Source organism: Leopardus geoffroyi, chromosome A3 (assembly GCF_018350155.1).
Source record: "Leopardus geoffroyi isolate Oge1 chromosome A3, O.geoffroyi_Oge1_pat1.0, whole genome shotgun sequence".
NCBI lineage: Eukaryota > Metazoa > Chordata > Mammalia > Carnivora > Felidae > Leopardus > Leopardus geoffroyi.
The window spans coordinates 119,604,605-119,616,820 of record NC_059336.1 but is presented as its reverse complement, the minus strand read 5'-3'; the positions used below and the strand labels follow the sequence as shown (position 1 = coordinate 119,616,820).

At 41.1% G+C, this 12,216-nt stretch overlaps 1 protein-coding gene across 1 annotated transcript in view; it reads right to left on the bottom strand.

Annotated features, from left to right (window-relative positions):
- HADHA (hydroxyacyl-CoA dehydrogenase trifunctional multienzyme complex subunit alpha) overlaps positions 1–12,216 on the bottom strand; it is a 48,846-nt gene that overhangs the window by 13,863 nt on the left and 22,767 nt on the right. The window contains exons 8-11 of the mRNA XM_045447479.1: positions 8,528–8,650; positions 7,920–8,038; positions 5,631–5,687; positions 3,655–3,764 (exon numbers count right to left, since the gene is read on the bottom strand). Coding sequence (XP_045303435.1) covers positions 3,655–3,764; positions 5,631–5,687; positions 7,920–8,038; positions 8,528–8,650 — 409 coding nt within the window. The remainder of the gene's footprint in view (positions 1–3,654; positions 3,765–5,630; positions 5,688–7,919; positions 8,039–8,527; positions 8,651–12,216) is intronic.

Below are 12,216 nucleotides of genomic sequence, written 5' to 3'. Positions count from 1 at the left end.
TCTCTCTGCCCCTCCCCACTCATGCTCAGTCTGTCTGTCTGTCTGTCTGTCTGTCTGTCTCTCTCTCAAAAAAAACACAAAAAACAAAAAACAGGGACTGAAAAGATTGATACGTTTATTGTGTGAAAACTAAAAATTTCTGTTAGACAAATGACCACACAAAATTAAGATAAACATAGGATAGGAGGAAATCTGCAACATATAGCAGCAAAGAATTACAACTTGGGAAATAAAGAACATGCATGTTATCAATTAAAAAAAGACAACCCAGGGGTACCTGGCTGCCTTACTCAGTGGAGTGTGTGACTTTTGATCTCACGGTCATGAGTTTGAGCCCCAAGTTGGCCATGGAGATTACTTAAAAAACAACAAAAAAGGACGGGATGCCCGAGTGTCTCAGTTAAGCATGACTCTTGATTTTGGCTCAGGTCATGATCTCATGGTTTGTGGGTTTGAGCCCTGCATTGGGCTCCGCATTGACAGCATGGAGCCTGCTTGGGATTCTCTGTCTCCAGCCCCCTCTCAAAATAAATATACTTAAAAAAAACAAAAAACAAAACAAAATGGACAACCCAGTAAAATGGGCAAGGGCTTATATGAAGCAATTCACTAAAGAAAAAACCTCAAACTGCCAATAAAGATGCTCAACTTCCCTGGGAAATGCAAATTAAAATGGGATATTCTTCCCCTACCAGATTAGCAAAAAGTTTAAAAGCATCAGTGAAGATGTACAAAAACTGCTTTTTTCACTGCATGGCTGATGGAAGTATGCTTTGCCCTACTTTGGAGGGCAAATTTCTTACAGCTAAAAATCACATACTCTATGAACCAATGATTCTACATCTCATTCTGTACTCTAGTGAAATGCACTTATGTACACAATGACAGGCTGTGATGAACAGTTGTGCAATGTTTGTAATAATGAAAAATTGGAAACAGCCATCAATCCAGCAGTAAAAGATTAAGAGGAAGGAGTTAATTGATATGTACCAATATACATAGTCTCCAAGTCATACCACTGAATAAAAAGAGCAAGTTACAGGCTTTATACTGAAGGGTCCCTTTTATATTACAACATTCAAACCATAAACACAAAACAGTATCAGTTAATATTTAATCTCATTTAAAACAGTTTTCTTAACGTTTATTTATTTTTGAGACAGAGAGAGACAGAGCATGAACGGGGGAGGGGCAGAGAGAGAGGGAGACACAGAATCAGAAGCAGGCTCCAGGCTCTGAGCCATCAGCCCAGAGCCCGACGCGGGGCTCGAACTCATGGACCGCGAGATCGTGACCTGAGCTGAAGTCGGACGCTTAACCGACTGAGCCACCCAGGCGCCCCTAAAACAGTTTTCTTAGAGAGAATAAGAATGCATTCTCTGCATAAAGAAATTAATTTATAAAACGAGAAAACAGATAAGGAACTCAAGTCATTATCCAAGGTGAGGGGGAAGAGCCCAGAGAGACAGAAGTGGAGGAAGCAGAGTTGTTACAACTGGGAAAGCAGGAAAAAGGATCCCCTTTCTTCAGTTCTTCGAGGTTTTTTATTCAATTCTGTTCAACCTATTCTGCCCTGAGAACCCTATAATGAATTCCCAATTAAATCCTCATTTCTAAGATGATGTTACCTTTTTCCTCAATTGATTTCCCAAGTTAGATCAATTCTTATATCATCCTATTTTTCTGCCCATTTAGTTCTAAGTTTTTGAATGTCTTAAAAAATTTTTTGTTTTAATGTTTGTTTTTGAGACAGAGAGAGAGAGACAGAGCATGAGCAGGGGAAGGGGCAGAGAGAGAGGGAGACACAGAATCTGAAGCAGGTTCCAGGCTCTGAGCTGTCAGCACAGAGTTTGATGTGGGGCTTGAACTTACGAACTGTGAGATCGTGACCTGAGCCGAAGTCAGACGCTTAACCTACTAAGCTATCCAGGCGTCCCTAAGTTTTTGCATTTCTGAGCCAAGGTGATTTTTTCTTATCTGCAAATACTTATTTAAGGATATTTAATTCAAGTTTGGAAGTGTTGTGTTACAGTTTTCTTCTGTATTATGGTTGTTTTTTGTATTTTGATTCTCATTTTTTTATTTCTTCTTATAGGAGATTCATGTGGATGTTGCCTATCTTTTTTGTGTATTTGGTATAACAACACCTTTCCAGATGGTATATGCTATCTACATATGACAGTAAAAAATATGCAGACAGGGGTCTGCATATATGAATCATACTCATATATGAGTTTGGAGTGGCTCATTAGGTTTCTTTCTTTTTTTTTTATTAAAAAAAAATTTTTTTTTAAGATTTATTCATTTTTGAAAGACAGAGAAAGAGCATTGAGCAGGGGAGGAGCAGAGAGAGGAGACACAGAATCTGAAGCAGGCTCCAGGCTCTGAACTGGCAGCACAGAGCCCGACACGGGGTTTGAACTCACTGACCACAAGACCATGACCTGAGCCGAAGTCAGACGCTTAACCGACTGAACCACCTAGGCACCCGTTTATTTTTTATTTTTTTAATGTTTATTTTTGAGAGAGACAGAACACGAGCAGGGGAGAGGCAGAGAGAGAGAGAGAGGGAGACACAGAATCTGAAGCAGGTTCCAGGCTCTGAGCTGTCAGCCCAGAGCCTGACACGGGGCTCGAACTCACAAACCACGAGATCATGACCTGAGCCAAAGTTGGACACTTACCAACTGAGTCACCCAGGCGCCCCAGACTAGAGGCCTGTTTCATGCACTGTAGGGTGTTTAGTAGCATCCCTGACCCCTGGCTCATTAGATGCCAGTAGCAGCTGTGACAAACAAAAATGTTTCCAGACATCTTCAAATGATGCTGCGGGGAGGGGGGGGGGGGGGGGGCAACAATGCCCAGGATGGAAACCACTGAGCTAGAAGGTGAGTTTAGGAGCATTATTAAATTTTGTTTTTTAAATGTTTATTTATTTTTGAAAGAGAGAGAGAGAGAGAGAGAGACAGAGAGACAGAGTGCAAGCAGGGAAGGGGCAGAGAGAGAGAGGGAGACACAGAATCTGAAACAGGCTCTGGGCTCTGACCCATCAGCACAGAGCCCAATGCCGGGCTCAAACCCACAAACTGTGAGATCATGACCTGCGCTGAAGTCGGATACTTAACCAACTGAGCCACCCAGGCACTCCGGAGCATTATTAAATTTAAAATGCTGAAGAGCTATTGGGCAGTATAGCATTGAAAGGCTTTCTGAAAAGAAGAGACATGAAACAGGCAAGTAGAATCTTTAATGTTTAGGCTGTAAGGAAAAGCCTTTAATAATCTGAACGAGGCTTTATATTTTTAATGAGAAAGTATAGTTCCCAGAGATGGTATCTCAAGTCACAGGGAGAGACAAGACCATTAAACAGCGCAGAGTGTGTTTGGTTTGGGAACAGGGGATGCAAACCAGACTTCCAGGGGACATCAATAGTGAGACAAGAAAGCCTCTATAGAAGCCCTTTTGTGGGGTGGGGGGGGGGGGGGGCGCGCCTGGAGAAAACTCAGCCCAGGCAGCACTTTGAAAGTCAAAAAGTTCTTAGTAGGAAAAGGGATCTAATGTGCTCAGGACAGAGGAGGCATAGGGAAGACCGAAGGTATAAATCTAGCTCTGTAGAGAAACCCACAAAGGCGCCCTAGGTGGCATTTAACTTACTTCACATCCTTCTGCGGAGTTCCAAATTTATTCTTCTTACATAGGACCTGACCATGATAAAGTCCCATCAAGGCCTTTGATTCTTTGGTCATTGCAAGCTCTCCAAATTTCTGAAAAGTAAAGGAGAACAAGAAAAGGTGGAACTTCACAGTCTCAGTGACGGGGGTTCCTTCGGTCAGATTTGTCTGCAGAGCAGAGGTAACACACGTGAAGCCTTGGGTGCTCTGGGGTGCGGTAGGGCCTTCTCACCTGCAGCACTTTCCGACAACTGTTTTGAAAACGCTATGGATACATCGGAGCTCTCAGACTATGTACACCAGAGGTGGTAGTAACCAACCTTTTTCATGGAACTGGAGTGTCAGGGCCCAAACAGACCTGCACAGTCATCTCAACCAACCTTCTCATTTTAAAGGCTGGAAAGAGGAGGCCCGGACAAATTAAGCTTAAGACCACACCACCTAGAGTGACAGAAATCGAACTCACACCCAGGCGGTAGGACTCCCAACTCTGGTCCACCCCACGTGACACCTGCCACTTTGAAAAGTGCCCTAATACTTATGGAGAGCAAATCTCAGCATGAGACTTAGAGTCTGGGTTTGACAGAACCGGGTTTGAATCCTGACCCTGCCATTTCCCAGTTGTGAAGCTTTCTTTATCCTTAAACGGGAAAAACAACACGTATTTTACAGTATTGCTGGAATTAATGAGAATGCTAGTAAAGTGACTAGGGCCTCAATGTCAGCTATCATCATCATCAACATTACTAGAATTAACTGGTATGGTTACAGATAGCACTTCAAAGGAGGAATCCCCATAATAAAGTTGTTCTCATGTCCTAATATAACATGAAACAATAGAACATAAAACAATGTTCTACCAAATTTTTTTTAATTACAAAAAAATTTTTTTTAACGTTTATTCATTTTTTGATAGAGACAGAGCGTGAGTGGGGGAAGGGCAGAGAGAGAGGGAGACACAGAATCTGAAGCATGCTCCAGGCTCTGAACTGATAGCACAGAGCCCGATGTGGGGCTTGAACTCATGGACGGTGAGATCATGACCTGAGCTGAAATCGGATGCCTAACCGACTGAGCCACCCAGGCACCCCTAATAATGTGGAGTCTATTCAATAAACCAGTGATATTCAAAGTGCAGGTAGAGATCCATCAGTTGTCGTAAATTTAGTGGGCTGTGGTAAGTAGAACCGATAGGACATGCTGCATACAACGTACGTGGTGAGGCCAACAATTGATCTGTGAAACCTAGGCTTCAATTTTTCTGTACATATGTATACATGTACCTGGATCGGAGACAAAAGTCTAAATCAGAGTGGACTGTAATAAGCGACCCAGTACAATACATGTTTTCTCTCGAACTAGTCCCAAGCTCTTCAGATACCTTTCGTCTTATTATCAGAGAGCAATCCATTCTTCAAGGACTGCTTAAAACTTAAAAAACAACCCACACCACTTAAATCTGCAATATCACCAACTTGTTGGAAAAGCGGGAAGAGGTAAGGCTGGTTCATATGCCCCTCTGTCTTTTAGTGGGTATGTGACAGTTCCTTCCATTTTCTAATTCACCAAGAGAGGCTGGCCTTCAAAGTCTTACCTCAAGGCCCTAACAAGTAAGAAACATAATTTTCTATCAATGTATTCATTTTATCACAACAAAACCAGCTCAACTCAGAACAAAAACATCTAAGTGATTCATTTTGAAAGGATTAGAACTCTGGCCCTGCTCTCCCTAGTTAAACCCTCATTACTGAAAGGAAGTTCGAACAGCTGGGACCACCAAGGTGTTCTTTAGTATCTACTCACTCATTGAGATTAGTCAATCCTAAGCAGTGATAACCACTGGAAGAAAAAAATTTGGGATAGGCTTTGGGCACTTTTTCTTTTTTCAGCTTTATACAGAGTTTTAGATCTTGGCTTTCCTGTATCTAGTAATAAAAAGTTGAAAGGAAATAACTTTACCTGAGATTCAGAGACATAGCCAGCATCATTCCCTTGCTCAATTCCAGTCTTTACCGCCTAAAAAATACATAAAGCACCTGTTCATTGTTGCGATGGGTAGGCAAGATGTCTAATAATGCTGAATAAAATTGCTAGTTTGTTAGTATTCAAAGAGTAAGTCAAAAGTCTGGAGTTGGAGTAAGAAAGCCAGGAGGACTGAGCGGCTGCTTAAGACTGACTTTATTGTCCATCTCCGAGGCCTTGCATAAAATCCAAGGAAATGAAACAGAAGGGAACAAATAAAAGTCAGAGTAGGAAAGGAAGACAGAGTTTCCACAGCTCAAACTCTACCTCCTTATCCACCTCTAGACCCTGTTATCTTGTCAGAGAGAGAGAGACAGAGAGAGAGAGCTGCCATCAGCTCTGTCCATTTCTTGGATTTGGAGCGCTGCCCAAGTCCAAGAAAAGATTTCCCTTTTCTTCTTAATTCCCTTCCCTCCTGCTTAAATTGCTCTTCCAGACTGTCCCCTACTTTCCTAACACAGGCACATCCCCAGAGGTCCCCCCTGAGCCCTTTTCTCCCTCTGTGCATTCTTCCCTAGGCACATCATCTAGTTTATCATGTGGCTCATGAACTCTATAGATTCAACTTAACGTTTGGGGGAAGTACTATCTCAAGTACAATGGCAAGTATAAATGATGAAGAAGTGACCCTGTAATCGCTCACCATAATTTATGGGAAAGACAAATTGATTAAAAACAAACAAACAGATAAATAAACCTACATTCTTAATTGACTTGTGTACACTCCTGTTGCTTGAGTTTCCTGAAACATCTAAACTCAACACTTCTAAAATTTAACTCACAATCTCTTCTCTTTGGCAATTCTGTTACTACCTTCGTGTTTTTACTGTTCGACCTTGGGGTCTCTAACATCAAGTCTGAGTTACCAAGATGGCTTCCGACTTCAGGTGTCTACTTTGTCTCTCCTTCTAACCTGTTTTTACTTGCTACTACCATGATCTCTATGATCTATCCAGAACAAAAGTCAAATTTCCAAACTCATTACTTGTCAATCTTCTAAAATCTAGGCTCATTCTGCCTTCTGGCAGACATTTCACTATTCTCCTACAAAAACGACCTCATGAAATGTTCCCTGTAGAGCCTCATGCTTTCTGGCTTCTGTAACTTTGCTCAAAATGCCCATCCTACCAGGTACTACTTTCTCTTCGCCTACTCTCTATACATTTTTCAGGGCTCACGTCAAATTCTGTGAGGCTCTTCCTAATCTCTCTGGTTCATAGTGATTGTTCCCTCCTCTGTGCATTTAACAATCTTCCTCTTTCCCCATTATCTGACAGTGATCCCATGCTGGCATCTAATGCCTCTTGTACTCCAGTTACCTGCCTTACCACATACACATGTCTAATCTCCCCAGCCCAGGCTGGGAGATGAATGGGGGAAGGGAATTACGTGTCATATTTTACACATTTTGGTGTCTTTTCCTCAAAACATATCTGTTGACTGATTTATTCTCCATATTTGAAGTCTTTTGATTATATGTTCTCTTAATCTTCGACTTTCTGGATTGAAGACTGAAGAGTTTTAGACAGAAGTTCTTAACCCTGTGATCATTTTAATTATCCTCCTTGACCTTTTCTTTTTAAAGTTTATTTACTTTGTGGGGGGAAGAGAGAGAATGCGTGAGCGAGCACAGGGGAGGGGCAGAGAGAGGGACAGAGAGAGAATCCCAAGCAGGCTCTGCACTGCCAGCACAGAGCCTGACGTAGGGCTTGAAACCACGAACCAAGAGATCATGACTTGAGCTGAAATCAAGAATAGGAGGCTTAACTGACTGAGCCACCCAGGCACCCCCTCCTTGATCTTTTTCAGAACTTTTCTGTATCACTACATCTTTTTTATAATAATGGCAAAGGAGAAGTCAATGAAATATTTTAGGTACTGACAATGGTTTAGACTGAGGCCATCAATTTTGTTTTGACTACCTCTTAATTAATTCCCAATTTTTTACTGGCCTTGTTATACTGATATAACATAGGTTCCTTTCCTGGTTTATAACCGGTAGTTAGTTTTAAACGCATTATGCCTGGCACTACTTATTACCAAATATGTCAGTTTATGAGCCCTCACATAGCTTGCTATGCTCCTCCTTCATTTTTAGTGAGTACTGCACTAGCAGAATTAAGAACTTTAGTACTGGAACACATGGTTCAGAATGGCAATAAAGGATACTGCTCTATTCAAAGGGAGGAAATATGAGAAATGTGGGATTATGGGGTGAAAACTCACATCGATTATTTTCAGAGGTGCAGGATAAAGGCCTTTGGTCTGTTTTCGTACTTTTTCTTCCACCTTTTTATAAATCTGTTGCCTGACAAATGGAATGCTCATGGCATATGATGTCAATTCTGTATAAAAAAAAAAAAAAAAAATGCTTTTAGATACTTCATGGAAAAAGCCTAGCCTTCCTTGTTAGTTTGTTCTGTAAACTCCATAAAAATGCAATAACTGCAGCTATCTGAAAGAACTTCTCTTTACTCTAATATAAAAAATCCAAATTGCAACCTAAGCACTTCTATACACATGGTTTAATTAGTTGATAAATGCTAAAGCTGGGTGTTGGGTGCACGGGTATTTATTACACTATTATACTATTATTCCACTCTCGTATTAATGCTTAAAATTTTCCAAAATAAAAAGTTTAAAAAAACGGCTTTAACCAACCAGTGTAAGGTTCAGAACCCTAGAGCAGAGTTGTTGTTACACTCCTTAAGGATGCCTCTATGCTTGGAGTAGATAATGCATTTATTACCTCTTTCTCATTTCAAATTTACAGCAAATAAAATTAAACTCCCTGGAAAGAACCTTTGTCTCTGTTCTTTAATAAAGACACTCACTTTCTACTAATCCTTTGTCTCTCTTTAGAGAGATTTTCTTATCAGATAGTTCTTTGGCAAAAGTAACTGCAACTTCTTCTAGATATTCAATTGTCCGTTCCTCTGAAGGTTTTAGTCCTGGTCCTGTAAAAATGAACACAATAGATTGGAATGTAAATCACTTTCAGCACAGCTTTCCAAGTCAGACAAGAGTCCTGAACTATGGACTCAAAAAACAAACAAACAAACAAAAAAAAAAAACCCTGAGCAATGGTGCAACAATGTCCTCTAGATAGAAAACAAGGTCTTAAGCCCTTTCAGTCTGGCTTCCAACAATTCTGAGTCAGATGAAGAAGGTCTCATTAGGCCTGTATTCTTGCTGCAAAACTGGACAAAAATGAATAAATCGTAAAATCACATTTGTAAAGAAACTAGAGAGTGGTGGAAGCAATGAGGACCATATGAACTAAAATTCCAGAGAGAGAAAAGCCTGTCTGAGGTGAACTGATGGTTGCTGGACATTTTCTTTTCTGAGGGTATGTTATGCTTTTGGGTGTCGGCTGAAGATTAGACTTGGCTCAAGCAGAAGGATGCTCCTGTGGGCAAGTGAAATGATCAGTTTTTGGTGGTCATGCACAAAAGATCAGAAACTAGAAGAAGCCAAATGCAAAGCTAGTCTTCCTCAGGGAACATTTGTGGAATTCTAAGGTTGATATAGGAAGCTGGAAGAGCTGTGTCAAAAAACTAGAGAGAAATTTCAGTTATCATAAAATTTAGTACACAAAGTACACTTCTATACAGAAAGGGGCATGCTAAAAATACGTAACTCATTTTCCACTTCAGGCATCTGCCCAATATTGAACTTGCTTGAGGCAAGAGACTAAAGAGCTAGGCCCCAAAAATTCAAAGGCTCTTTCTACAGAGCTGTAAAAACAGACATCTATCAGGCTCTCAGTCAAAAGCCTGGCAGGAGGGGGTAGCTGCAGTTGAAAAGGCAATCTTGTGCAATCTTGCAGTATTTAGGAAACAAAGTCCTGAGAGTGGAGGAGGCTGAAACAAATACACAAGCAATCTCTCCCTTAAGACATTTGCACTCTTTTAAAAGTGTGTGAAGGAGGAAGAGAAAGAACTAAGCCCCAAACTTCTGAATGGCAAATGCGCACAAGGCCCACGAAAGTCACAATGAACTTGTAGAGAGGCCAACGCAACTGGAATTTGCGAAGGAGAATATCGAGAGTAGCTGCTCCATGAAAAGAGAGCTCCAGAGATCTACAGAGGGGCCCTCGAAACTTTGGCCGAATACTGTTCTCCACATGCATGAAACGAAACTACCTGAGGCTTCTTTTTATAAAGGCATGAAAAGAAGCATGAAAAAAATGGCCTAAAGACAAGACGCAAATTGACTGATAGAAACAGATGCATAAACGAAGATAGAATTAACAGACACAATGTTAGAAAGGCTATTGTAAATTCATGCCATATGTTCAAGAAGGTAGAGGAAAACAGAGACTTATGAAGAGAAATTGAATACATAAAAGTGAGTCAAATATTACTTCTAGATATGAAAAAACCCAACACCTGAAATGAAAAATACACAGGAGTGGATTAATAGATTATAGTCAGGAAACTTGAATACATGGCAAGTATTGTATATATATTCTCTATATAGAATATATGTTTCATTCTATTTCTATATATTCTATTCTATTTCTATATATAGAAAATATACACACTGAAAAAGAAAAACTGCTTCATTTTAGGACAATATCAAGTAATCTAACATATGTGAAATTGGAACCCCAGAAAAAGGGTGGGGGGAGATAGGAAAAATTGGAAGAAATAGCCAAAATTTTCCAATTTAATGAAAACTAGAAGCCCACTATCCGAGAAACTCAATGAGTCCCATGCCTAACAAACATTAACAGACAACAGCAACAATAACAAAGCCAGGCACATCATAAATAAATAAGACCAGTAATAAAGGGAAAGTCTGAGAGCAGCTGCGGGGGGTGAGGGGGGAGAGAGACATACTATACACAGAAGAACAAAGATAAAAACAACAGACTTTCTATTAGGAATTATGCAAGCCACATCATAACGCTGACATCTATAAAGTACTAAAAGAAAAATACTAGAAACGTGGAATTCTATAGCCATCAAGAATATTTTGGGGGGCACCTGGGTGGCTCAGGTCCGTTAAGCACCCGACTTGGGCTCCGGTCATGATCTCATGGTTCATGAGTTTGAGCCCCGCCTGGGGCTCTGTGCTGACAGCTCAGGGCCTGGAGGCTGCTTCAGATTCTGTGTCTCCCTCTCCCTCTCTGCCCCTTCCCCACTTGCACTCTGTCACTTTCACTCTTTCAAAAATAAACATTAAAAAAAAAAAAGAATATCTTTGAAAAATGAAGTTGAAATAAAGACTTAGTCAAACAAACCAAAAGGTGAGGATTAATTGTCAGCAGACCTACTCTACAGAATATGTCAAGTGAAGCTCTTCAGCTGGAATAATATCAAACCAAAAGGGAACGTGGAACTACACAAAGAAGAAAGAGCACCAAAAATGCTAAATATGTGGGTAAATATGAAAGACTCCTTTCTCACTTTTAATCTATTTAAAAGATAACTGTTTTGTTTTTGAAATGTTTATTGCCCTTCCCTTCCACAAGATATCATGCTGTTCATTATATTGATGGTATTATCCTAAATGAATCTGGTGAACAGGAAGTACCAACTACTCTAGACATTTCCAACTAAGTGAAATTTCTAAGGGTCCGGTGGTGTGGGGCATGGTGACATCCCTTCCAAGGTGAAGGATAAATTGTCACACCCGGCCCATCCTACCACATAAAACAAGGCACAACGCCTACTGGGCCTTTTTGGATTTTAGAGGCAACATTTCATTCGGGTGTGCTACTCTAGCTCCTTTGCTGAGTAACTCAGAGGCTGCTAGTTTTGAGCGGGGCCTAGGAAGAAAAACTATTTGGACCATATGATTCAGATCTGATGGGGCATGAAGTGTCAGTGCTAGATAGAGATGCTGTTTGGGGTACAGGCACTTAGGAATTTGGAGCAAAGCCCTACCATTCTCTGTGAATAACTACTGTCCTACTGACAGATAGCTTTTGGCTTGTTAGTGGGCCTAAGTAGAGACTCAAAGCTTAACCATGGGCCAGCAAATCACCACGTGACCTGAGCTGCCCATTACGAAACGGATGCTGTCTGGCCCACTAAACCATAAAGTTCCGTGTGTGCAACAGTACTCCATTATCGAATGGAAGTGGTATATGGGAAAATGGGCTTGAGGAGACCCTAAAGGCACAAGTTGTATGAAAAGGTGGCCAAAATATCCCTACTCATTCTCTGTCCCAGTCTGCCCCTAGGGCCTCACAGGGAATTTCTTATGACCAGATAGATGACTGGGGAAGAGAAAACTCAGGCCTGGTTTGTCCACAGCTCTGTGTGATATGCAGGCGCCATCTGAAAGTGCACTGCTGCAGTCCCTTTCCAGGACGACGAACCCTGGTCACCAAGGGGGTGCGGGCTGCTACTGCACAATGGGAGTAAGGAAGAGTATGGCTTGACTGTGACAGATCTCTTCGGGGGTCTCTTAGTGCTACAAGGACCTGTAATTACTTAATGGAAAACTACAACAACTCAATTCACGCAGTACTGCTAGTGGCCCAGACCTTCTAGGAACAAAAGTCACCCTA